Here is a 24,778-nt window from a genome sequence, read left to right as displayed (position 1 = left end):
GTCCCCCAAGGCTCCTCCGGCCTTCCCTCCATCCGTGAAGGAGGTTCCGGACTCCATGGCAGGCCCCGTGCTGGATCTCCTGGACCCACCGAAGAAGAAGCCCGATCCACTTCAGTCTTTTCGTAGTGGGCTCCGGACGGGGCCCGACCCAATTCCTTATTCGGCCCAGGCCCAGGTTCGGAGCTCTTTCCGCATTGGCCTAGGCCGGTCGAAGTTGCCTGGCCTTGATTGCCCTGGCCCAGCCTGCGTACGCCTCATCCCAGATCCGGCTCGACCGGCCTAGGAGCTCGGTCCGCTTACGGAGGGCTCCGGGCCCGCTTCAGCGCGCCTTAGCACAAGCGACTCCGATCTCTGTGGGCTTGGTCCGGCGTACCTCTGCTCCACCCGATGGGCCACCCGGTTGCACCAGGCACACTGCCTCACCTAAGTTGGCGCCTCCCCTGAGCTGCCCGCCTCCGCTCGCCGCCCCACCAGTTGCTTCCCTTGTTTCTTCCATGGCGACTGTAGTCGGCGACTTCTGTCGGGCGACCTTCGTCGGCTTCTGCCTCCCTTTCAGATCTGGGGGCGAAGCCAGTGTGGCCGACCCCTCCTTCCCCAAGCATTCCTTAGCCCTTTCCGCTATCGGGTTGGATGGCTTCCGACCGGGCACCTCGCCCTTCCCGGGGCCCGAGCTTCCGGCCGCCGCCTGCTTCGTCGCTCGGATCTGGTTGGTGGTGATCTAGGGGCCTAGGACACACTTGCCACCCCCCCGGAAGCCAATGCCTCGTCGGTTGTCCCTGCGTCCTAGTGTCCTCCCAATCCTCCGTGGCGGCGGGAGGTCCGGCCAACAATCACCCTCGCCATGGCTAATAATACCACATTTGAAGCACACTACCGACAGGCACTCGTAGACGAACTCCTGCCAAAATCCGACATCCAGGCCTCGAACGAACACCCCCGGCCGTAGGGGTAGTCTGGCATCGACCTCCACCTTCACTCTCGCGTAACCCGCCTGCCGGTGCTCCCCGGTGAAGCGGTCCACTGCAACCGGAAGACCTGCCGCTATAGCCACCTCCATTATCGTGCCCTTCCTCCAGAACTCCATGGGCAACCCCGGCATCCGGACCCAAACCAGCAGCCGGTTGACTCTGTTCACCCTAGGGACGAAGCCACCGCTCCACGACGAGGGGCTGGCCAGCTACCAGCCACGGTCCTCTCACCATCGCCGCCTCCCGATCGTCCGCCTTCCTGAACCGAACGGCGACATGATCCTCCGCTATTTGGAAAGTCTCGGCCGCGTAGCCGAGTCCCCCCTTCGAGCTCAACTCCTTCCCCATCCATTCCGCCGGGACCTTCCTGGCGAGGCTTCGGACAATCACCGCCGAGGAGCTCCAGCTGCTCCTCTCCTCCTCCAACCCTCCGGTGAGACCTCCAGAACGCCGGTGTAGTGTCCTTGGAGTACCTTGAGCTCCGCCGACGAGATGTTGTGACTTGTCCAGAACACCTGCCGAGAGCGGCCTCCAGCCATCTCCGCCCAAGACGGGACCGACCTAGAACCTCGCGGCACAGCATTGGCCTTACCTTCGCTCGAGGCCTTGGGAGCCGCCCTTTCCTTTCCGGCCCCTCCTCCGATCATCCTTTCGTATACCAGGCGTTTGAGGAAATGCCTCAGCCGTAGCACAAAAATTGGCGCACCAGGCGCTCCGCATCATGCGCTCTATATAGTTGTTTCTTTGACAAAGACGGGTAAACATTGGAAAGCTTTGAGCCCGTGGATTTGCCGGCAACAGGGTTTCATTAAAAAAAAAAAGAAAAAAAAGAAAAAAAGAAGAAGAAGAGAGAGAGAGAGAGCACAACAGTGGGCGTGATGTACGTTTCCGGCGTTCTCCGTCAGATTGTTTAGTAAATCAGCCAGCGGAGCAACGGTAAATCGATATTTCTGTAAAAATTTAAATAATTACCATCGAAGCGGACAAAACGACGCCATATACGCGCTAAAAAGACTTCCCGCTATTCCAAGCTTCCTTGCTTTCCGAGGCAAGACCTCTTACCTCCCCTTCTTAATCCACGCCCGCCCAAACCCCCCTCCCCACCCCCACCCCCCCCAACCCCCCTCCCCACCCCCCCCTCCCTCCCTCCCCCCGGGGCGTCCGCGCTGACGGCCGTTTCCAGACGTCGAGACTCTTCGTACCCTTCACCATCACTCCGCACCGAGAAGGACCAAACCCTTAGCAAACCCTAATTCCACCTTTGTTGCTCTTCTTCTTGAAGGGAAGCGGGAACCGAAGAGTGAGGCGAAGAAGGGCTCTTAGGCGATGGAGGGAGGGGCGGCGCTGGCAGCGACCCTGTCGGAGGAGCTCCGGTGCGGCAGGAGCGACGGCAGGTCGTGGAGGTGCATGAACCGGCGGATCGACGGGAGGAGCCTCTGTTCATTGCATGACCGGCAGAATCTGGTGAGGTCCCAGATGGCTAGGGTTTCTCTGGGATCAAGAAAGGCTAGATTTAGGGTTTCCGTTGCCAAGGTTAGGGTGATCTTGGTGAGGTTTCAATTTCTTTTTCTTTTTTTCTTTTTGAGGTTCATTCTTTTGAGCATATGCTGGTTTTTATTTTGCTAGAGCAATGAGGAAGGGAAAGAAAGGATTTTGGACCTGTTGGGCGAATGTAAAAGGGAGGCTTTGGAGAAGTTGAGTAGGAGAAGGAAAAAATTGAAGTTGAGGAAAGAGGGTTTAGAGAGAATCTCCTCTCCTGTTGCTGCTGCACTTTCAAGTGGTTCCGGAAAGGGGGTTGGTCTTGGAAAGATGGCTTCGGTGTGTAGTTATTCTGTTTCAGCTTGGCTTTCCTTTTTCTTTATTTGGTTTTATTTTAAATTTTGGTAATCGCATTAGGCTGGTCGGCCAAAGCCAGGGAAGAATGTGACCTCCCTTACTTGTCATCAATGTCATAAGAATAATAAAGGAAGAGTTGTGGAGTGCTTGACGTGCAAAAGAAAGAAATACTGCATTCAATGCCTCAAGCGATGGTGAGGGTATTTGTATCTCTTATCACTGCTTTAGTAGCTATATCTTACCTGACTTGAGCTGTAAATCATTGCATTAGTGTCATAATTTGCCTCATGTTTCTTGGTTAGCTTATTGTTTACATCTGTATTGTTGCTTTGAATTTGTTATTGGCTTGTCACAAATTGCTGAACTTGGGTGCGACTTAACTTGTAAAAAATGACTTCACATCGATGTTTTGACTGTAAATATGTTTCTGTTCTTCCATTTTGTTTAATTTAGAAATGCATGGCAAAGTTTTGCTGACTGATCTCTAGTTGTTTCATCTGGATCCTTATGGACTTCCATAAGAGCTTTGAACAGTGTACAAGCTCTTTCTTCCCCTTTTTGGTGAAACTTTTAAAAGGAATTGTGAGCCCTGGCTATTATAGGAGATTCTGAAATGGATTAAAAGATTGATTTCCTAGCAACCAGTACCATAACCATCAAGCCTTGTGCCAACTATTTGGGAGTCTGCTTATGGATCATGATACACCAAGGATTCCTGTTTAGTGCTACCTCGGATGTTATTTCAAGCATTTTCATATCCATTGACATGTATTGTGAATTTTTCTTATTCTAATATTGGTTGTGGAGCTTCATCCATTTCTTTGAGCACTTGTATTCATTGTTTATTTTGCATATTTTCAAAATTCAGGTACCCTAAGTTACCAGAAGCTGTATGTGCAAAAGCTTGTCCATCCTGTAGAAGGAATTGCAATTGCAAGTCATGTTTGCGCAGGAAGGAAAATGCAAGCGTCGGCTTTCAGTGTTTTGCATTCTTAATCAATTTATTCTTTATTGGTGTCAGCATTTGAAACTCTACTTTAAGAATTTATCTTACAACTTGCTTCTGCCATTTCCTTTTCAGCCTTCAGGAGTGAATATTAAGATAACTGACAAAATAAGGTATTCTTGTTATATGATACATGTCCTAGTTCCATTGTTGAAAGAACTATGCCGAGAACAAATGACGGAGAAGGAAATTGAGGCTAAGATTCAAGGTATGGCCTGTATCATGCTGTATCTTAAGTTATTTACTGTTGCATTTTTCCATGAAAAATAATATTGATATCTGATACATGTTTCTCCAATCTAGGGCTTCTGTCAAGTGAAATAAAGTTAAAACAAGCTTGTTTTTCTGCGAGCGAAGGCATCTACTGGTAGATCACTTTCCTCTAGATAAAATAATTGTTTATTATGAACCTATGCTTATTCTGTGAATAGTGATCTCTGTAATGGGTTTGGGGCAGCAAAAACTGTGGAGCCTCTATTGTTGACCTTCACAGAAGCTGCAATGCCTGTTCTTATGCCCTTTGCCTGAGTTGTTGCCAAGAGCTTCGTGATCTCCACCTACCTGGAGGTGAAAGGATGAAATCTTTACAATATAAAGCCATAGGGAAGGGTTATGTGCATGCAGGACTTTCTGCAGACAAACCGAGGCCGTTGACAGAATGGAGAGCCAACAGCAATGGCAGCCTGACCTGTCCCTCGAAGGAACTAGGTGGCTGTGGTAGTTCTCTTTTGGATCTGAAGCATATATTTTCTGAAAACTGGCTTTCTGAATTAGAAGAAAAAGCTGAAGCACTTCTTCAAACATTTAACTTTGTAAAACTTCCTGATATGTCTGCCCGTTGCTTCTGTTTCAATCCATCTAATCGGGTAGATTATGAAAGGGAAAAATTAAGAAAAGCGGCTTGTCGAGAGGAGTCTGATGATAACTTCATATACTGTCCTAATGCGGAAGAGATTGAGCAGGATGAGCTAGAGCACTTTCAGCAGCACTGGTTTAAAGGTCAGCCAGTGATCATCCGCAATGTGCTTAATTTCACCTTGGGCTTGAGCTGGGAGCCAGAAGTTATATTGCGTGCATTGCGTGAGAGGTCTAAGATCAAGGAGGAATCAGATCTTTTTGAAGTGAAGGCAATCAATTGTTTGAACTGGTCCCATGTTAGTTTCATCACTTTTTTGCATCAAATTCTCTCTGCAATAGTTATGTATTGTCATTTAAAATTATATATTCAAATCCTTAAATTCTTGCTTATCTAATAAGAACCAACATTTTTTCTTAATTTTGAGCTCACAATTAGTGTTACTATTTGTTACATGTTTCTATAACTTAATAAATTCAATACGCAGCTATAAAGTGAAAGGTGTGCATATGCATTTAATATGTCATGCCGCTACTTGTAAATTGATAGGTAGCTAAGAGAAAGCATAATCTTGCCATCTAAGTGAATGATCTTTTATGCTCTATTGATTTTGTTAATGTAATGTTAATATTAACTAACTACAATCTGAAATACCTCTTATCTTGCACTAGGTATTATGAGGAAATTAGCATATAACATATAGCTAATCATGATTTATTTATATAATTCCTTTTTCTTTGATACAAAATTACTGTTCTAATAAATTTGGGTGAAAATAATTTGTAAGGGATGTGTAGATTGGCTTCCAACCGAATGTTGGAAAAAATTCAGGAAAGCCTTTTTGTACTCAAAATCTTCCGATTCCTAATGTGGTTCATGACTTCATGCATTCATTCATTAGTTTTTGGCAAGTAATTTGATGTCCTCTGTTTTATGATGCAAGTAGAAAGATCTAATGGGACAAAAATAATTTGATCTAGTTAAAAAAACTAAAAACAGTATAGTAGCAGATAGTTTACGTAACTGACTATGGCTTCAGTGTCTTTTTCTTCTTTGAACCCTTACTTAGAAATAAAAACTGGGATTGGGCACCAAAGCAATTATTTGCTGGCTCATAGTGCATTATATCACAGGCTGAAAAAGAGTGACAATGCTTTTTATCCTGTTTTGCAATATGGTTTACATGGACACTGTGACATTTCCACATGAATTTCACTCCTCTTTTTTCTCTTCTTTTGTCTTTTTCTCGTTTTTGGTATGCTAACCGCTTTGCCAACTGTACTTTGGTCAAATGGTTATGCAATTCTTCTGTTCTCATTCTATGAATCAACACCTACGGACAGGGGCACAACTGAAATTTAATATTGTTAAATATAAATTTTTGTATACTTGTTAGTTGCAGTTCTTCTTATTTTCATTCTTCTTCTTTGTTATCTATAGTTTGGATTTCATATGGATCTTCCTAGAAACTCATGGTCAATTACTTATACCTTATTCTTTTCTTATGAAACTGAAAAATGTGGTTCTAATTGTCATGAATTATGCCAATTTGTAGGTTGGGATGCATATCTACCGGTTTTTCAGAGGATACACCAAAGGATGGATTGAAAAAAGCCGACGGCCAAAGATGCTCAAACTTAAGGATTGGCCCCCAGCTAGTTATTTTGGAGAGCGCTTATACTGCCACTGCAATGAATTAATTGGTTCTTTGCCTTATCAGGAATACACAAATCCAAGAACTGGATTTCTTAATCTTGCATTGAAGTTGCCTGAAAATGTTAGGAAACCAGATTTGGGACCAAGGTTGCATGTTGCTTATGGACTTAACAAAGAAATAGGCAGGGGAGATTCGGTGACCCTGCTTCACTTTGATCAGACTGATACAGTATGTCTGATAAGAGATCTCATTGGGATTTTGTGTTGTGTTCGCCGAGCTGTTAAATCTCTTATAGAAATACTGAAACATTTGCAACTTCATTGATGGTTATAATTACATGAGTGACCTAATTTTTTTAAGCCACTTTTGGGTACTGCTTTGTTTTATTGTCCTCATCTTTATTCTATCTTGTGATTTTGTATCTTCTGATAGTTCTTGCCTGTGAGGGCTAAACATTTAGTTGAACCATTATAAAGAAATGGAAATAAATGAAATACCAGTCATTCTAGAGAGTTTCTCTATGAGATAAGACCAGCACATGTTTGACAGGCCTGAGAATTCAGAAAAATATGATGAGCTTTTGGCTGAAGATATGGTCACTCTCTTCTTATATACCTTTCCTTTGCTGTTCGATATCTTTTCCAATTATCAATAAAAAAGGGACATGGCTATGGCATTTCATTCTTTTCTACGAGTTACCATATGATGATGTTTTGTTGGATTCTAGTTCTTAAGCTCATTTTTTTACTAATATATGGTAGTTAAAGATGTCTATATGTTTTATTTACCAAGTTCCAATAATAATGGTTTCTTTACCATATATGACAACTAGTTTCACTAGCATAGACTAATTCATGAATGACATCATAAGTGCTTTTTAGCTTTTACTTGATTTGAATGAGAAATTGTGTTTCATATGATATCCTATTTATTTATTTATTTAAATTTCAGGTGAATGTTTTGACTCATATGACAGAAGTAAACCTTTTTTTTGATTGGAACTCAAAGGAGTTGAAAAAGAGGCATGGATATCAAGATAACAAAGAAGATATCAGTACCAATCTGAAAATGGATGAAAAATACTCAGCACCACCTGCAAGTAATTACACAGTACTGGACAACATTGACTTAAATAACACAAATGATGGGAATGTATTGTCATTTAAACCTTTTTCTCCTGAGGATATCCTTGATGAGCAAACAGGAAATGCAGTCCCTACTTATAATGGTTGTAGTCTGGGAAAATTAGAATTGACAACCAGAGACCAAAAATATCTAAATAGTTATGTTTCCAATTTCAATGTTGAAGCAGGTGAGCATGGTGGTCCTTACAAGCAGAATATAGGTGTTAAATTTTTCTCTGCTGATGGAACTAGAGATTATGCAAATCTTGATGAACTGGTCAATGAAAAAGAACAAGAAAATAACTTCTGTAATTTCAATGACAGACAGTTGTCTCAGAATGAAGATATAGAAAAAACATGCAAGACCCAAGATTATCAGAATATTGCTCATGAAATCCATACTGAATCATCTGCAGACAATCCATTATCATTGATGGCTGCTTTTCAGGTGCAAACTCAGGTTGATTGTGTAATTTGTGAAGAAGATGGGCGAAGCACATCTTGTAATGTGAGCAACCAGCTAATGGCTAACAGAGAAGAACAAGATAAGATGGGTCTTAGTCAAGAAGAAAGGATGCATGGCTATGTTGCTCATGGTGATTTTGATGTTGATGGAATTCATACAAAGGGCCCATCTACTGTGAAATCCACATCAGTGTTTGATGATAATCAGGCTCGTGCCTCATCTAATGAACTTTTAATATCTGACTGCTTTGTGGAGAAAACAGTTCAGTGGAATGTGTCGGATATGGTAAGTACTAGGAATGAAGCTTGTAAGGAGAGATGTAATCAGGATATTGATATAACTTCAGAAACAGGTGACATAGTTGGGGAGACCATAGAGCACAGTGGAGATGTTCATTTATTCGTTGTAGACTCTGAAAGAAATGAAGAACTATGCTGGACAGATGGGTCTTCGGTGTCTATGTTGACAAAAATAGATGTAGAAAATGCTGTATCTGGAGTACATAACTCAGGATCTGGTTTGTATACTTACATCAAGGATAAGAGTAATGAAAGAGACAGGGAAATTAGTACAGTTGAAGAGCAAAATAATGATGGAGACATGCATTTACGTGTCAAAGGAACTGAAAATAATGGAAAACTTTGTTGTTTGGGAATTGATCAAAATGGAAGGGCTGGTTTATCTTGCATAACAGCTGATAACAATGGAACATCAGATGTCAGAGTTGAGAATAGCAAAGGAAAATTTGAAGAGAAAAAGAAAATTAGTCAAGGAGGATATACGGGAAGACCTCCAGGATTTACTAAGAAGTTGGGCAAGGTGATAAATGGTGCTGTTTCTAGTAAATTGCACAAACCATGCATAGCTGACAGTGTTTCTATCAAAACTGAGTATCATCAAGAGACTGTTATGACTGGATTTTATAAAAATAATTCTGTAATAAGTGCTGATACTCTTATGAGAGGTGAAATTGGAGAGGTTGGCCTTGCCAAAGAGAATAGCAATAGGAAAGTGCAGATATCTGTTGAAACTGAAAGAAATGTGGAAACTTGTTGCACTGGTGAGTTTCTCATACAACAGGGTGCCACTAAAGAAACTGGAGTTGCTGATAGTGGGCATGAAGTTCAGAAAGAAGGATCCAATGGGAACACTGATAATAATGCTAAAAGAGCTGATGAAGTTGGTCACTCAAAAGAGCAGGGTAACTCAAATATGTGCTTATCTGTGGTCAAAACTGAAAGGGATGGAGAATCTTATTGTTCAGGGATGGATTTATGTGATGGTGCTTGTACTGTTTTGCCTGGAATAAAAACTGAAGATGGCGAGGCACATTTTGTAGTAATCAAGGATATAGAGGGAAAATTTATGGACAAAAAGAAGTTCCTCCAACCTAGAAAGGTAATGGGAAATCCTCCTGGATTCATTAAGAAGTTGGGCAAGGTGGTGCATGATGGTGATCTAAGGGGACTGCATAACAATGAAGAAGCTGATCATTTTCCTGACAAGTATAAAAGAATTGGAGAAGTCGACCAGAATGAAGAACAAGAAGCAAATGATTCAAGCCTTGATAGAGGCACAGTTGTAGCTGATGATACTGTTTTGGTTGCAACGCAAGGTGCAGGGTCTGACTTCGTTGGAGTCACATCGGAAGGAAAATTTGGAGATGATGGTGTTCTGCAGGAATTGCAGAACAATGAAGAAGCTTATCACTATCCTGACAAATGTAAAAGCATGGTAGAATTTGACCAAAAGGAAGAAAACGAAACAAATGGATCAGGTTTTGCCAGTTGTAGAGTTCTAACTGATGATACTGTTGAGGTTTTTAGGAGCAGAGAAGTAACTGATGATGTTGTGGAGGTTACAATGCAAAGGGTAGGACCTGACATCACTGGACTCACACCAGAAGGAAATTTTGGAAATGGTGTCGCAAGGGAATTGCAGAACAAAGAAGAAGCTGATCAGTTTCTTGACAAGCCAAAAAACATTGGAGATTGGAGGGAAGGACAAGAAGTAATTGATTCAAGCCTTGCTAGTGGCAGAGCTCCAACCGATGATACTGTTGAGATTGCTAGGGGAAGAGACGTAACAGATGATACTATTGAATGTGCAATGCGAAGGATAGGGCCTGACTTCACTGGACGCATGCCAGAAGGAGATTTTTTTGGAGATGATGTTGTGAGGGAGTTGCGGAACAATGAAAAAGCTGATCACTATCCTGGAAAACCTAAAAGTGTTGGAGAGGTTGACTGGAATGTGGGACTAGAAGCAAATGATTCAAGCATTGCTAGTAGGAGTGGTTTAACTGATGATACTGTTGAGATTGCTAGTGGAAGAGCCATAATTGATGACACTATTGAGTTTGCAATGCAAGGGGCAGGTCCTGACTTCACTGGACTGATGCAAGATGGAAATCTTGGAGATGATGGTGTTATGAGGGAGCGGCAGAACAATGAAGAAGCTGATCACTATCCTGACCAACCTAAAAGTGTTGGAGAAGTTGACCTGGATGAGGAACAAGAAACAAATGATTCAAGCCTTGCTAGTGGCAGAGCTCTAACTGATGATGTCGTTGAGGTTGCAAACCAAATGTTTGGAGCTGGCTTTATTGGATTCACACCTGAAGGAGAATTTAGAGTTAATGTGGGGAAGCAAATTATTCCCTGCAGCAATATACCTGGAGATGCTGTAATGCATGTAAAAAGGATGGGCAAAAGAGCTAGACAGAAAATGCGGAGAAGAAACCCTGCTGATTTAGGACTTAAGATGAACAGAATAGTTGATTCTTTTCATAATGAAACTTTAAGCATGGAAGAAATTGATAGAAGTGAAAAACAAGCAATGAATGATTCAAGCCTTTCTAGTGCCAGAGCTCTTGCTGGTGGCACTGTTGAGGTTGCCAAGCAAAGGGTTGAAGCTAACTACTTCAGAATGGTGTCTGAAGGAAATTTTGGTGTCAATGTTGACAAAAAAATTGTTCTCTGTAGTGATATTCCTGAAGATACTGTAATGCATTCCAAAAGAAAAAGAAGTAGATGTTGGAAAGAAGAACAGGGAAGAAATCCTGCAGGTCTGGGAACCAAAATGAAGAGAAAACCTAATTCTTTTCCTATTGAAGCTGAAAGCTTGAGAGAAGTTGATAGAAATGAAGAACAAGAAGGAAATGATGCAAGCCTTCGTTGTGGCAGAGCTTTAATTGATGTTACTGTTGAAGTTGCAAAGCAAGGGTTTGGATCTGACTTCACACGACATGTGCCAGAAAGAAATTTTGAAGATAATGTGGGGAAACAGACCATTTTGTCTTATATTCCTGAAGATGCTGCAGTTCCCATCAAAAGGAAGAGAAGTGGAGGCAGGAAGAAAAGGCAGGGAAGGTATCTTGCTGGCTTGGGCATCATAATGAAGAGAAAACCTGATCTTTATTCTACTGAAACTGTAAAGCTGCTGGATGGGAAGATTCCACAAGAGAAATCTGATTTTTGTATAACTGGCACTAGAACTGTGGCTAATGAATTGATTGATTTTGAGAGGCACATTCAGGGAACTGGTATTTCTGGTTTCTCACTGAAAGAGGGCCCTGAAAAACAAACTCATGAGTGCAGTGGTAGTCCTGAATGTTCTGGTATACGTGTAGGGAAAAAGATAATTGGAAGCCAGAAGAAAAAGAGTAGAAAAAAATCAAAGCTTTCCGGTGGTAGATTGAGGGGTAAACCTGATTTTGTTCCTCTTGGAATTGAATCAAATGGGGATGTTGGTGGAGATAAAGCACAAGATGTTGCTGGTCCTAGTTTATTAAGTATTGGTTCTGTAACTAATGAATCCCTTCATGTTAACCAAAATGGAAGTGCTGGTGAGTCTCATCTTCCACAAAATGGTTGCTTTAACATGCCTGGAAATTTTGAGTATGGTGTAGAGAAGACATATGCAGGAGGCAGCAAGAGGAAGTCGGATGGAAAGCCAACTAACTCCGGTGACAATAGGCAACCAGAACAGTCAGAAGGTGCTGCTGTATGGGATGTTTTTCGGAGAGAAGATGTTATGAAGTTGCAGGAGTATCTCAAGAGGCACTCTGCAGAGCTGAGAGGTCTCCACTGTTCTCCAGTAGAGCAGGTTAGGATTAATCCTATGTCAGCAAGATTGTGTTTTAGCATTTTATCTGTTGTTTCATGTTACTATTAATTGTGCTTTTTTTTGTGTGGTAATTGAACTGCACTTTTATCATTAGCTGGTTCATCCGATCCATGACCAAGCTTTCTATCTGACATCAGAGCATAAAACAAAGCTCAAGAAGGAATTTGGTAAGTTCATTCCTACTTGATTTTAATTATTATTTTTCTTATAATTAATATTATTTTCCACTTTTATGACATCTAATACTTGGCACTAGTGGGATTACAATCTTGTCAACAATGAATCTAACATGACTCTCATAAGAATTCCACTATAACTAAAAAGGGGTTTGTTCATTCTTGGAGTTCGTTCAAGGATGGAAGCTCAAGCAACTTTATGGGATGTCATGTATCTTTCTCTTTTATCTAATTTCTAAGTTCTGACTAGATGGATGAATTTTAGAACAATCATATTGGTAAATCAAACAACCACAATCCTATAGGTTTTCTAAGCATTTAGGATAAAACATGTTTTGAAGATCCATAATGCACCAACAGATTACTGGCATTACACATTTTTTCAACATACTTGTGACCTCTTTGTAGCATATGGAATCAGGGGTGACATTATCATGATAGTATGAGAATCAGTTAGCAATAAGTTGACATAGTTTCAAAGGAGCATGTACCAAGTAAGAGTATATTGGATTCGACAGTATCTTAAGGGGGAACCAGGATGCAAGATTCTGTAAGGTGCTTGAGGACATTTTGTAGTTTGGGAATGCTCAGATGCCGACTAGGCTGGATCTCCTCCTAATAGAGTATCCATTTCTAGTCATGTATATTTGAGAGTGCCAAGGTCTTTGATATGAAAGAATTCATCAAGATGTAGCTTGCGAGAAGCAATACAAGAAGGGTAATCCCCGGTTATGATCATATCATCAAAATACACCAAGAGAGCAGTAAATCACTTCCCTTATACAACAATAAATAATGAATAATCAGCAGCAAATTGTTGAAACCTAATCTGCTTAAGAGTAATACATTTATCGAACTAGTTGCAAGATGCCTATTTTAGACGGTATAAAATTTATGGTGCCGACAAACTTGTGTCTCCCTCCTTCATGAAAAACCTGGTGGCAAGATCATATATACCTCTTTATGAAGATCCCCATGAAGGAATGCATTGTGTATGGTGCAAAAACCAACCTCGAACAGAATCAACAAGCACCGAAGGATGTCTTATTGCAGTTGATGCCTTCTATTTTATTCGCTAGAGAGATATTTGGTACTTATATAGGACTAGGGAATCCAAATAATATTTTTCGGCTAACCTTTTTGGGTGAGGTCCTAGGTTGTTACAAATGATATCATAGTAGACCCGGTCCATGACCTATGTAGACTCGGAGATACTTTAGCACTGGCCTATTTGAGTTGGCCACGAGCTGATCGTGGTGTTTGTGATTGAATTTGAATGGACTTGGACCCTAGCGAGGATGCCAGGGCTTAAACAAGGGGGAGTATGTGAGAACTCGTGCAGGCATGTGTTTAGTCCCACGTCGGTTATTCGCCAGGGAGATCTTGCGTACTTATATAGGACTAAGGAGCCCAACTAATACCTTCCATCTAGCCTTTTTAGGTGATATTCGGGTTGTTATAAAGTATATTTTATTGCTACTAGTCGAGCCTTGTAGAGCTCAGCTAAGGCCTTGTATTTAATTTTATAGACCTATTTGCTACCAATAGGCTTCTTTCTATGGGGGAGTTTCTCCAAGATCTAGGTGTTATTCTTCTCTAAATCTGCAACTTCTTGTGCCATGGCCTCTCACCAATTGGGATCTTTGATTGCTTGGGCAAAAGAAGATGGCTCATCACCTGAATAGATGGCGAAAGGAATTCAAAATGCGAAGGGGAAAATTTTCTGATGAGAGACATGATTAAAAATGGGGTTGGAGTTACTTGGGGAAGAATCATGGAGTGATGAGATGGCAATTGTAGCACTAGTAAGAGTTGAGCATACATAGTCGTTGAGGTATGAAGCTCTAGCATGGTTGTAATAGATCACCTTGGTGCTATTTTAGGTGGTTGGTGTGTAGGGACATTGATTGCTTATGGTGTCATGTTGGGTGCGGGGACTGATATGGTAATGATGGTGAGAATTTGCGGAAGTAGGTTCTAAAGCAATATTTTGAGGTGACTTAGGGGTGGCTGTTGTGCTTCTTGCAATTGCTTTGGGCACTTCTATATGGTGCAGCCTCTGCGGGCAACATGGGTGCTTGGGAGGCACTTGGATCATTTGTTTGAAATGGGAACTCATGCTCATAGGATATGACATCTCTAGAAGTAAAAGTCATTTTGGTATGAAGATCTTACATTCAGTAACCTCGCTTCCCTTAGGGATATCCAACAAAAATGCAATGAGCAGCATGAGGAGCAAAGTTACTTTTGGGCAATCTATGGTTATGAGCGTAACACAATCAACCAAGCACATGTAGTAAGTCATAGTTTTGTGGTTTGGATAGAAGGACATCTGAAAGAATGGGTGCGGGAAGGCAATTTATGTCATCAAGAGTATCTGGCCTTAATGACAAATCTTCTAAAAGTCCTATTTTAGGCATGTTAGAATATCTCCCAAATCCTCTATTTTAGATAGTCAATTATGCAATTTATTGTATAGATCCTATATATTAGGAAATAGAGGTAGGGGCACGTTTTGTACAGCTATAATAGCAAGAATAGCGTAAACTTTCTTGTACAGATAAACTTTCTTGTACAGATACTTCTCTATTTAAGAGAGGTATAATCGCATAATGGAGGCAGGTTCTTTTGACATTTTGGCATGGTATCAGAGCTATCTTGGAAATTTCTCTCTTATTGTGATTGTCTCGGTCTTGGAGTTCTTGGAGATTCTTGGTCTATTTTTTTTGGAGTTCTCTTGTGCGGCAGTTTCCTGGCATTATTTTGTGCGTGGGCTCTGTGGGGGTCTGTGCGATCCTTCTGGGCGTGGCGTCTGATTTTCTTGTGTGTGATTCTGTGGAGTTGCTTTGTGCAGCAGTTTCTTAGAATTCTTGTGCTGAGGTGTTTTGTGCACTAGTTTCTTGAAGTTCTTGTTGCGATTAGCTAGCTGTTCTGTGTGAAATCGGTTGACCCGGTGTGCTGGTATTCTTACAAGTTTCTTACACATCTTACAGTAGTTTTTTTATTATTCTTGTTGTCTCTGACTGTTATTATATCTGAGAGAGGAGAATCATTCTGTATTCGGTTCACGGGCAAAAACTACTTCATTTGGAAGTTTCAGTTTGAAATCTTGGTCAAAGGCAAGGAGTTATGGGGACACATTGATGGTTCCACAAAGTGTGACGGAAGTGTTGCTGACAAGACGTCATGGAAAACAAAAGATGCAAGAGTTATGTCTTGGATCATTGGCTCTATGGAGCCCCACATTATTCTTAGTCTGCATCCCTACAAAATGGCTAAGGGTATGTGGGACTATCTGAATAAGGTTTACCATCAAGACAATTCTGCTCGATGTTTTCAATTGGAGTTTGAGCTTGCTGGTTATTCATAAGAAAGTCGGTGCATTCAGAATACTACTTTGTTTTTCTGAATCTTTGGACTAAATATTCTACTCTCATATATAGCAAGGTGCCATCTGAATTCCCTGCTGTAATTCAAGAAATCCATGAGACCAGCAAGAGGGATCAATTTTTCATGAAGTTGCGGCCTGAGTATAAGGTTACACGCTCTAATCTTATGAATCGTGATCCTCCACCTTCGTTGGACATCTGTTTAGGTGAGCTTCTAAGAGAGGAGCAACACATAAGGACTCAGGTAACCATGGAGCAGCAAGCTTCCTCAAGTGGGCCTCTGAATGTTGCTTATGATGTGCAAGGAAAGAGTAAAGGCCGTGACATGCGATCATTTCAGTGCTATAGTTGCAAGGAGTATGGGTATATTGCACGAGATTGTACAAAGAAGTTCTGTAATTATTGCAAAAAGAATGGGCATATCATCATTGCATGTTCTATTCAACCTCAGAATCGCCAGCAAGGGGCATACCATGCTGTTGTGTCTGCTGCCCCTCCCGTGCTCACTGTTGATGCCTCATCCTCGTCCACTCCAGCCTCCACAGGTGCTGTAACTCCCGAGATGATTCAGCAAATGATCATCTCTGCTTTCTTTGCCTTAGGCATCTTAGGTAATCGCAAACCTTGGTACTTTGATTCTGCTACTTCAAACCACATGACATCTTCGCCAACTATCGTTACACATGTCAAACTGTATGATGGTAACCTTCTTATTCACATAGCTAATGGGAGTGCTTTGCCCATTACTGCTGTTGGAAACTTGAACCCTACCTTGGATAATGTTTTTGTTTCTTCTGAGTTATCCACTAATCTCCTTTTCGTTGGACAATTGGTGGAAAACAATTATGATGTTCACTTTTCAGTTTTCACCTACTGGTTGTATTGTGCAGGATCGAGTGTTAGGGATGTTGATCGTGAAGGGGCCTAAAGTGGGTCGTTTGTTTCTGCCATACAAAACCATTCCTCCGGCGATGTCTTGTTCCTTTCTGCTATTTGTATCAATTCACCGCATGTATTAGAATATTATGCTCTGATTCTGGTGGTGAATATATGTCAAATGAGTTTTATGATTTTCTTCAGCCAAAGGGGATTCGTTCGCAGCGGTCTTATCCTTACACGCCTCAACAAAATGGTGTGGCTGAACAAAAGAATCGTCATCTCCTTAATGTGGTTCGCACATTATTTTTGGAGTCTTCCATTCCGTTACACTTTTTGGGTAAGGCCCTTTCTACAGCCGTTTATTTGATAAATCACTTTCCTTCCCCTACTTTACAGCATGATTCTCCTTATTTCCGTCTTTATGGTCGTCATCCTGATATGCTAACTTGCATACGTTTGGTTGTATATGTTTTGTTCCTCCCCCTCCTGAGCGTACTAAACTTACTGTCAATTGGTCAAATGTGCTTTCCTCGGTTATGCTATGTCTCAGAAGGGATTCCTATGCTTTGATCCCTCTTCGCAGCGTCTCCACATTTCTCGGAACGTGGTCTTCTTTGAGTCTCAGTATTTTTTTCAGTCTCATGCTGACCCTTCTTCGTCTATAGTCTGTTTACTAGATTTTTCTGCTTCGGAGAATGAGATCTCGGACTCCGCTTGGTTCAAGATTGGTTTTATGTATGCGCGATGATGCCCACAAGACACTCTTCTTGATGTCCCTCCAACGCCTTCTCCACCTTTGTCCGATCACACTCTGGCACCTGATTCTTCACGACGCTCCACACGGCCCTCACAGCCCCCTGATCGGTATGGTTTTCCATCTACAGACATACTTCATGTTTCTCTTTCCACTATAACTACCACCACTATTCCTTCCTGTTATAACCAAGCAGTGCAGCATGAGTGTTGGCAGCAGGCTATGCAGGATGAATTATGTGCTCTTGAGGAGAATCAGACATGGGAAGTGGTGCCTTGTCCTCCTAATGTGAAGCTTATTGGGTGCAAGTGTGTGTATTTGGTGAAATTGCATCCAGATGATCTTTGGATCGCTATAAGGCACGTCTGGTTGCACTTGGTAATAAGTAGGAGTATGGAATTGATTATGAGACGTTTTCTCCTGTTGCCAAGATGACCACGGCTCGGACACTCTTAGCCATTGCTGCTTCTCAGTCTTGGCCGCTCCACTAGATGGACGTGAAGAATGCATTTCTTCATGGTGATCTCAAAGAAGTTTATATGTGGCTTCCATCTGGTCTTCACAGCTCTTCTCCGGAGCATCTCTGCCGGTTGAAACGATCTTTATATGGCTTGAACCAAGCCCCTAGAGCATGGTTTGAAAAGTTTCGGTCTACATTGAGGAAACTTTCTTTTGTTTAGAGCCGCTATGACTCCTTGTTTCTTCATACTACTTCGGAGGGTAATGTATTCTTACGGGTTTATGTTGATGACATCATTATCACCGGCACTAACTCGGCTATGATTGGTCAGTTTCAGAAGTCCTTAAGTGCCTCTTTCCATATGAAGGACTTGGGTCCTCTCACCTACTTTCTGGGTTTGGAAGTACATTGGACTTCCACGGGAGTTTTCTTGAATCAGCATAAGTACATGACCGATCTTATTTCTCTTGCTGGTTTTGCTGATGCTACACCTATGGATACACCGATGGAGATCAATCTTAAGTTGCCTAAGGAAGAAGGGGACCTTTTGCCTGATCCTACTCTCTGTCGAAAGTTAGTTGGCAGCGTGGTTTATTTGACTACTACATGCCCAGACATTGCCTTTGCTGTTCAGCAAGTGAGCCAGTTCCTCACTACTTGGCATCTTCACATGGCTGCAATTCGTCGTATCATTCGATATCTTCAAGGGACATCCTCTCGAGGCTTATTCTTTCCATCTGGTTCTCCCCTCACCTTGATAGCTTATTGTGATGCTGACTGGGCTGGTTGTCCTGGACACGACGTTCTACCACTGGCTGGTACATGTTTCTTGGTAATGCACTGATTTTTTGGAAAGCCAAAAAACAAGATGTGGTCTCTAAGTCCTCACCTTGACAGCTTATTGTGATGCTGATTGGGCTGGTTGTCCTGGACACGACGTTCTACCACTGGCTGGTACATGTTTCTTGGTAATGCAGTGATTTTTTGGAAAGCCAAAAAACAAGATGTGGTCTCTAAGTCCTCAACCGAGGCTGAATACCGTGCTATGTCTGCTGCTGGTGCCGAGATTGTTTGGCTTTGCGGACTTCTTGCTGAGCTTGGTTTTGCTCAATTAAGCCCTACTCCTCTTCATGCAAATAACACTAGTGCCATTTAGATTGCAACCAATCCAGTTTATCACGAGCTTACTAAGCACATTGAAGTTGACTGCCATTATATTCAGGAGGCTTGTGAAAGCCGTGACATTTCACTTCTGCATGTTTTCATTGATCTCCAGCTTGCGGAGGTCCTTACCAAAGCCTTGTTTGTCAACGATATTAGTTCTTGATTAGCAAATTGCTGCTGATTGATCTTTCAGTATCATTTTGAGGGGGGTGTCATCAAGAGTATCTGGCCTTAATGACAAATCTTCTAGAAGTCCTATTTTAGGCATGTTAGAATATCTTCCAGATTCTCTATTTTAGATAGTCAATTATGCTATTTATTGTATAGTTCCTATATATTAGGAAATAGAGGTAGGCGCACGTTTTGTACAGCAAGAATAGTAAGAATAGCATAAACTTTCTTGTACATATAAACTTCCTTGTACAAATACTTCTTTATTTAAGAGAGGCATAATCGGATGATGGAGGTAGGTTCTTTCGACATTTTGGCAATTTATGAGGTAGGTAGCAGTAAGAATACATTCATCCCAAAAAGAGATTGGTAAATTAACGGTAGGTAGCAGTAAGAATACATTCATCCTAAAAAGAGATTGGTAAATTAATTTGAAAACACAGTGCATGAGCAACCTCTAGAAGGTTTTGATGTTTGCATTCCGCTGTGCTATTCTATTGTGGGGTATTGTCGCATGTTTTTTGATGAATAATACCATTTTGGCAAAGAAGGTTTGCATAGCAGGAGTAAACTTAGCTCCATTATTAATCCTAATTTGTCGGACTTGATAATGAAATTGTGGTTGAATTGTGGTTTCAAATCCTTGCGGGGCATTCTGCAAGACGTCGGGATGGGGTACAATCCCACGTATCGGGATAGGATTGTCTGGTCATCATCTTAACATCTTGATTGGTGCATCCCGTGACATCTCCTATCTCAAGTATCAGGACGGTCGGGATGACGACGCATCCCGTTCCTAGAAAAAATTGGGTTGGCCTTGTCCCATGGGATTTAAAACCTTCATTTGAACCATAGCACAAAAAGCAATAGAAAAGCAATAGGCTTCAGATTTGTATCTCCTAAAGTAAACAAGAAGAGTGAAGAAAATCATCAACAATTGTTAAAAATTAGTATGCCCCCACTATGTGAAGGAGTTTGATATCCACCCCAAGTATCACAATGAATTAAGGTAAAACATGAAGTGCTTTTATTATTACTCAGAATAATGATTTCCGATGTGTTTGGAATGATGACAAGCATCACAGCGTAGACTAAAATCATTAATCATATCCTTGGACATGCTAGGAATTTTCGACAAATGATCCAAGGAAAGATGTCCAAGCTTAATGCCATAATAAAGACGAAGGCTTACAAGTCGGAGGTGAAGCTCTTGGTGCTGGTGGTGGGCAAAGTGGTATACACATTATATTAAGGTCAGCCGAACCAGTACCGGATCCATATCGTACCGAACCGGTTCACGGACCGGCACACCCATTTTTTTTGGAGTTTTCAAAAGGTTTAATTGGCAATTACTCTTTTTGAATTTTTGCAATGAATTTAAGTTTAATTTGATGTTTTTTTATGTTTTCTTGATATTTTTTTGATTTTTTTATGTTTCTATGATTCCGGTTTAACCTAGCTGATGCATCTTATTATTTTAAAATGATACAAATCATAAAATGAACAATATAAAATATTCTCAAATCAAGTAGTGACATAAAAATTAAAAAATAATACAATCAATTATATACATTTAAAGTCCAACATATATACTGATATCTAAAATTGGATCGAGTAGCGATGCCTTTCATAGATATCTAAATTATTAGCATAGTTAGAAGGCACATTAGCCCGCTTCTCTAACCAAGCGGCGTAATCTTATATGTTCATCCCATAAGGAACGCACGTCGGGTTATAAGCACTTTTGGATCTCTCGCTGAAGCTCTGACTTTGATAGGCGTCCTCTGGCTACTGATACAGCTATAGAGGGACCCATCTGAATATGCTGGCAGCAAAATTCGACCTATGAGATGCTTCAAACTGTGTAGGGTAGTAGCCATTAGAGGATGTCTCAGACAAACCATATTCATATCTGTATCCATATGGGTCATTGGCTGTGGATAATAGGATCCAGTATACAACTCAAAATCTGATACGTCTATGAATTCTACTCCACGTGTGAGGGCCCAATTCGAGCCCTATCTGTCCACCTCATCCTGCTGCCCCTGATCATCTAGGCTCGCCTGTATGGCAGTCTAAATTCGTGCCTCGTTATCCGGAGCAGATGTCTACTCTGACTCTGTAGATTGATAGGAAGTTGGCTCTGCCGCTCGATGGTCTACCTCTGCCTTCTTGGCAACTTTTTTCTTCGTTGCTTTGAAATCAACGAAGTGCTTTTTTATCAACTGTTGAACTTTCTTTGGGCATTTTCGGTACATAGATACGTCGGAGTAACTACCAGTTAAGTGTTGCTTCAACCTGGTTATTTCTTCTTTCTTGAATTCTGTGTTGCACCAGTTGCACTTCCGATAGTGTCGGCCTGGGAGCATTTGTTTATGATCCTAGCCAATGTCACGCTTTAGGTCATTTTTTCTTGATAGCTCCATTCCTGCAGGTTTATCAAGAATGTTAGTTTATGAATTATTTAAAAATAGCAAAATTAATTTACGATGAAAGTAATTTTTTTATCTTAAACAATATATCGGAATTATCTAAAACATAAGCCTAATTTTTTTATTTATTTATATATTTTTAATAATTTTTAAATTTAAAAATATGTATAAATATCATAAATTCAAAAATATGACTCCTATCTCAGAAATTACTTCTAAATTATGGAACACATACTACTAATTTTTCTAATTTTTGGTATTATTTATATATCTTGTATTATTTTTCGAATTTAAAAATAATTTTAAAATATTAATATTTGAAAAAATTAATTTTAGCTTAGATTCATGTAGAACGCAACAATGGATGCTACATATATTTTTCTAGGCCCTCGCGCATGCATCAAAAGTTATTTAATTTTTTTTCAAATTTAGGCCTAGGCCACTGTGCGCATGATTGCATTAAATTTTTATTATTTATTTTAAAAAATTATTTTTTTAATTCAAATATATATTTTTAATTTTTAAAAATATATATAATCTGAAAATTAAAATTTTTTATGTCAGCATGTACATCATCCATAGATCTACAATATATAAAAAATCAAGCCCAAATAGAAAATTTTGGCATAATCTTCTTTCATTTTGAAATTTTTGAGCTATTTTTTCAAGCCCTCTCTTCAAAAAAGAAGGAAAGGAGATAGGGAAGAGGAAGCACACCTTATTTAGCCTTGGATCTTCCTTATAGCCGGAATCGGTGTTTGTGGATTTTTGGAAAGGGGAAGCGACGGAGCCGCATACAAATTGCGTTGGGAAGGCCTTCTCGGGCCTTTCCAATGCCACCTAAGGCCTTTAAAAGGCATCAAGTGGTAGTGGCAATATTGCCATACCCAACCTAGTTCGACATCAAGTTGATTCGGTGCGAACCAGCCGATTCGCACCTAGTCGGCACCGAGCCGACTGGTTTCGGCTGGTTCGGTCGATAAAGAACCGGTTCTGATCAGTCCAATAGCAGTTCTGGTCGGAACCAAATAGGATTGCTGAATGGATTTGGTTTCACATCAAATCGGCTCGGTACTGTCCGAACTGGGCGGTTCGGCCCGGCTTGGCAGACCTTGCATCATATTGCATCTGACCCATTCTAAGTAGCCTCTTTGAGGTGAGGTCTTGAAAGAGAAAATGGTGATGAAAAAATGACAACTGGTGGCTTGAGGATGAACTAGAATTCTTGGCCATCGTTGTTGGATGTTTGAAGATGGAAGAATAAAGAAAACAAGGTCTCAAGCAAGGAGTCTGCTGAACCGGGCCGAACTGCCCGGTTCAGCCAGTATCGAACGGATCCGGTTGTAAATCGGGTCGGTTCGCTAATAGAAAACGGTTTTGGCCTAGCCGGAACCTCAAAAGGACGGGCCAAAATCGGTCCTTTTTGGGCCAGAACCGATCGAAACCGGTCGGAACCGATCGAAACCGGCCCGAACCGATCGAAATCAGCCGGTTCGATGTTGACTCGGTGCGAACCGACTGGTTCCACCGAGTCAGATAGCATTGTGGCATTATTACCACAGCGCAGCCACTATGGCACTATCTTAGTTTAGTCAATTGATGAGTGAGTGAAGTTAAAACAATACACAATGTAAACACACAAGAAGTATGGTGGTTCGGTGCTCTCCAAAGCACCTACGTCCACTCCCCAAGTGACCCATTGGGAATTTACTATAATCCTGCGGATTACAGTTGGATTGTTTTCCGGGCTCACAATCCAAAAATTTTTACTTTGGTTTTCCGGGATCACCAAAAATCTGTTGGTTTTACGGACTCACCAACGAACCTTCACAATTGGTTTTACGGGTTCACTAACAAACCTACACCATTGGTTTTACGGGCTCACCAACAAACCTTCACCGTTGGTTTTACGGGCTCACCAACAAACCTTTACAAGGTGATTAAAAAGAAGAAAGTTGAAACTCCTAGATGAGCAAATATAACAATTATAGGCTACAAAGAAGAGTTTAGAATATAGTTATCACTTGAGGAGATATCTCTCTTCTTTGTCAAGATTGCTTCACTCTTCAAGGGTTGATGGAGCTCTTGATGTTCTTTAGAATCTGCTCTACCACTTCCTTTTGATTCTTTGAGTGAAGCACTTGGATGAAGAAAATTAGGGCACTTGTCTTTCTTGTGTAAGCTTTGATATTTTGCAAAAGGATGTTTTCTCTGATGAATAGTGTCACTTTAAATAGTTTTTCTCATCCATTGGACACTCCCCATTGGTTAGATTTCAAAAACTAGCCGTTACTTACTGTTGGGAGGACAAAAAGTACTTCTGCAGAACTAGCCGTTATGCTTCTGCCCGTGCTGGGGTCGACCCAACCTTTCCTGGGGTCGACTCAAACCACTGTTCATCAGACTTGGGGTCGACTCAACTTTCACTGGGGTCGACCCAACTTTCACTGGGGTCGACTCATGCTACATTGGGGTCGGCCCTCTCAGGAAACACAGAACCTTATATTTCAGCCGTTTTTCACTGGGGTCGACTCAAGGTTCAGTGGGGTCGACTCAAGTTCCATTGGGGTCGACTCTCTCAGGGATTCCAGAGACCCAGTTTTGAATGACATAGCCTTGGGGTCGACTCATGTTTAGTTGGGGTCGACTCAAGGTGGGGTCGACTCAAGTTACGTTGGGGTCGACCCTCTCAGAGATTCCAGAGACTTGTTTTCTTGAGGCTTGAAGATGGGGTTGACTCAAGCAAGCTTGGGGTCAACTCAACTACTGTTCATCCGTGCCATTTTTGCAGAAGTGTGCCAGATGGTTCCATGATGTGCCGGGGTCGACTCCATCAATCTTGGGGTCGACTCATTCCACACTTTGCTGCAACTTAAGGTTAGATTCATCCGTATAATCAATGAAATATACTTCAAGCAATTTTGAATGTATGCCATGGTATTGCTACATACTCTTTAACAATGAAAATTACTATTGTCCCCTTAAGAGTACGTTTCACTTGAAACTTTGCCGAATTAGAATTTAGAATTCACTATCTCTTTTCTATCGCAAATTTTATCTCATTATTAATCATTGAAATACATCTTGATCTCATTCTTTTAATGTACCGAGAGTGACGAACTCAGTAATGATGTATCAAATTAACTTGTAATATTTAATTAGATATTCCCTCAATGGTTGTGTTAATTATCAAAATAACACTATCATCCTTAATCTCTCCCTTTTTGATGATTACAAAATATTGAGTATGAGCAGATTAATACTTATCTTAAAATTAGTTTGAGAAGAGCTCAAGTTGCTGAATTTCAGCTT

At 41.2% G+C, this 24,778-nt stretch overlaps 1 protein-coding gene across 1 annotated transcript in view; it reads left to right on the top strand.

Moving 5' to 3' along the window:
- Positions 1 to 388: 388 nt before the first annotated feature.
- LOC120108395 overlaps positions 389 to 24,778 on the top strand; it is a 55,197-nt gene continuing 30,807 nt past the window's right edge. Inside the window, 11 exon segments of the mRNA XM_039121996.1 lie at positions 389 to 1,904; positions 2,251 to 2,501; positions 2,595 to 2,786; positions 2,865 to 2,998; positions 3,673 to 3,812; positions 3,815 to 4,018; positions 4,114 to 4,177; positions 4,268 to 4,964; positions 6,222 to 6,551; positions 7,275 to 12,020; positions 12,136 to 12,208. Coding sequence (XP_038977924.1) covers positions 2,295 to 2,501; positions 2,595 to 2,786; positions 2,865 to 2,998; positions 3,673 to 3,812; positions 3,815 to 4,018; positions 4,114 to 4,177; positions 4,268 to 4,964; positions 6,222 to 6,551; positions 7,275 to 12,020; positions 12,136 to 12,208 — 6,787 coding nt within the window. The 5' untranslated portion in view covers positions 389 to 1,904; positions 2,251 to 2,294.

Source organism: Phoenix dactylifera, unplaced genomic scaffold, assembly GCF_009389715.1.
Source record: "Phoenix dactylifera cultivar Barhee BC4 unplaced genomic scaffold, palm_55x_up_171113_PBpolish2nd_filt_p 001313F, whole genome shotgun sequence".
NCBI lineage: Eukaryota > Viridiplantae > Streptophyta > Magnoliopsida > Arecales > Arecaceae > Phoenix > Phoenix dactylifera.
Note: the sequence above shows the minus strand (reverse complement) of the source record. Positions and strands in the feature narration are given on the sequence as shown.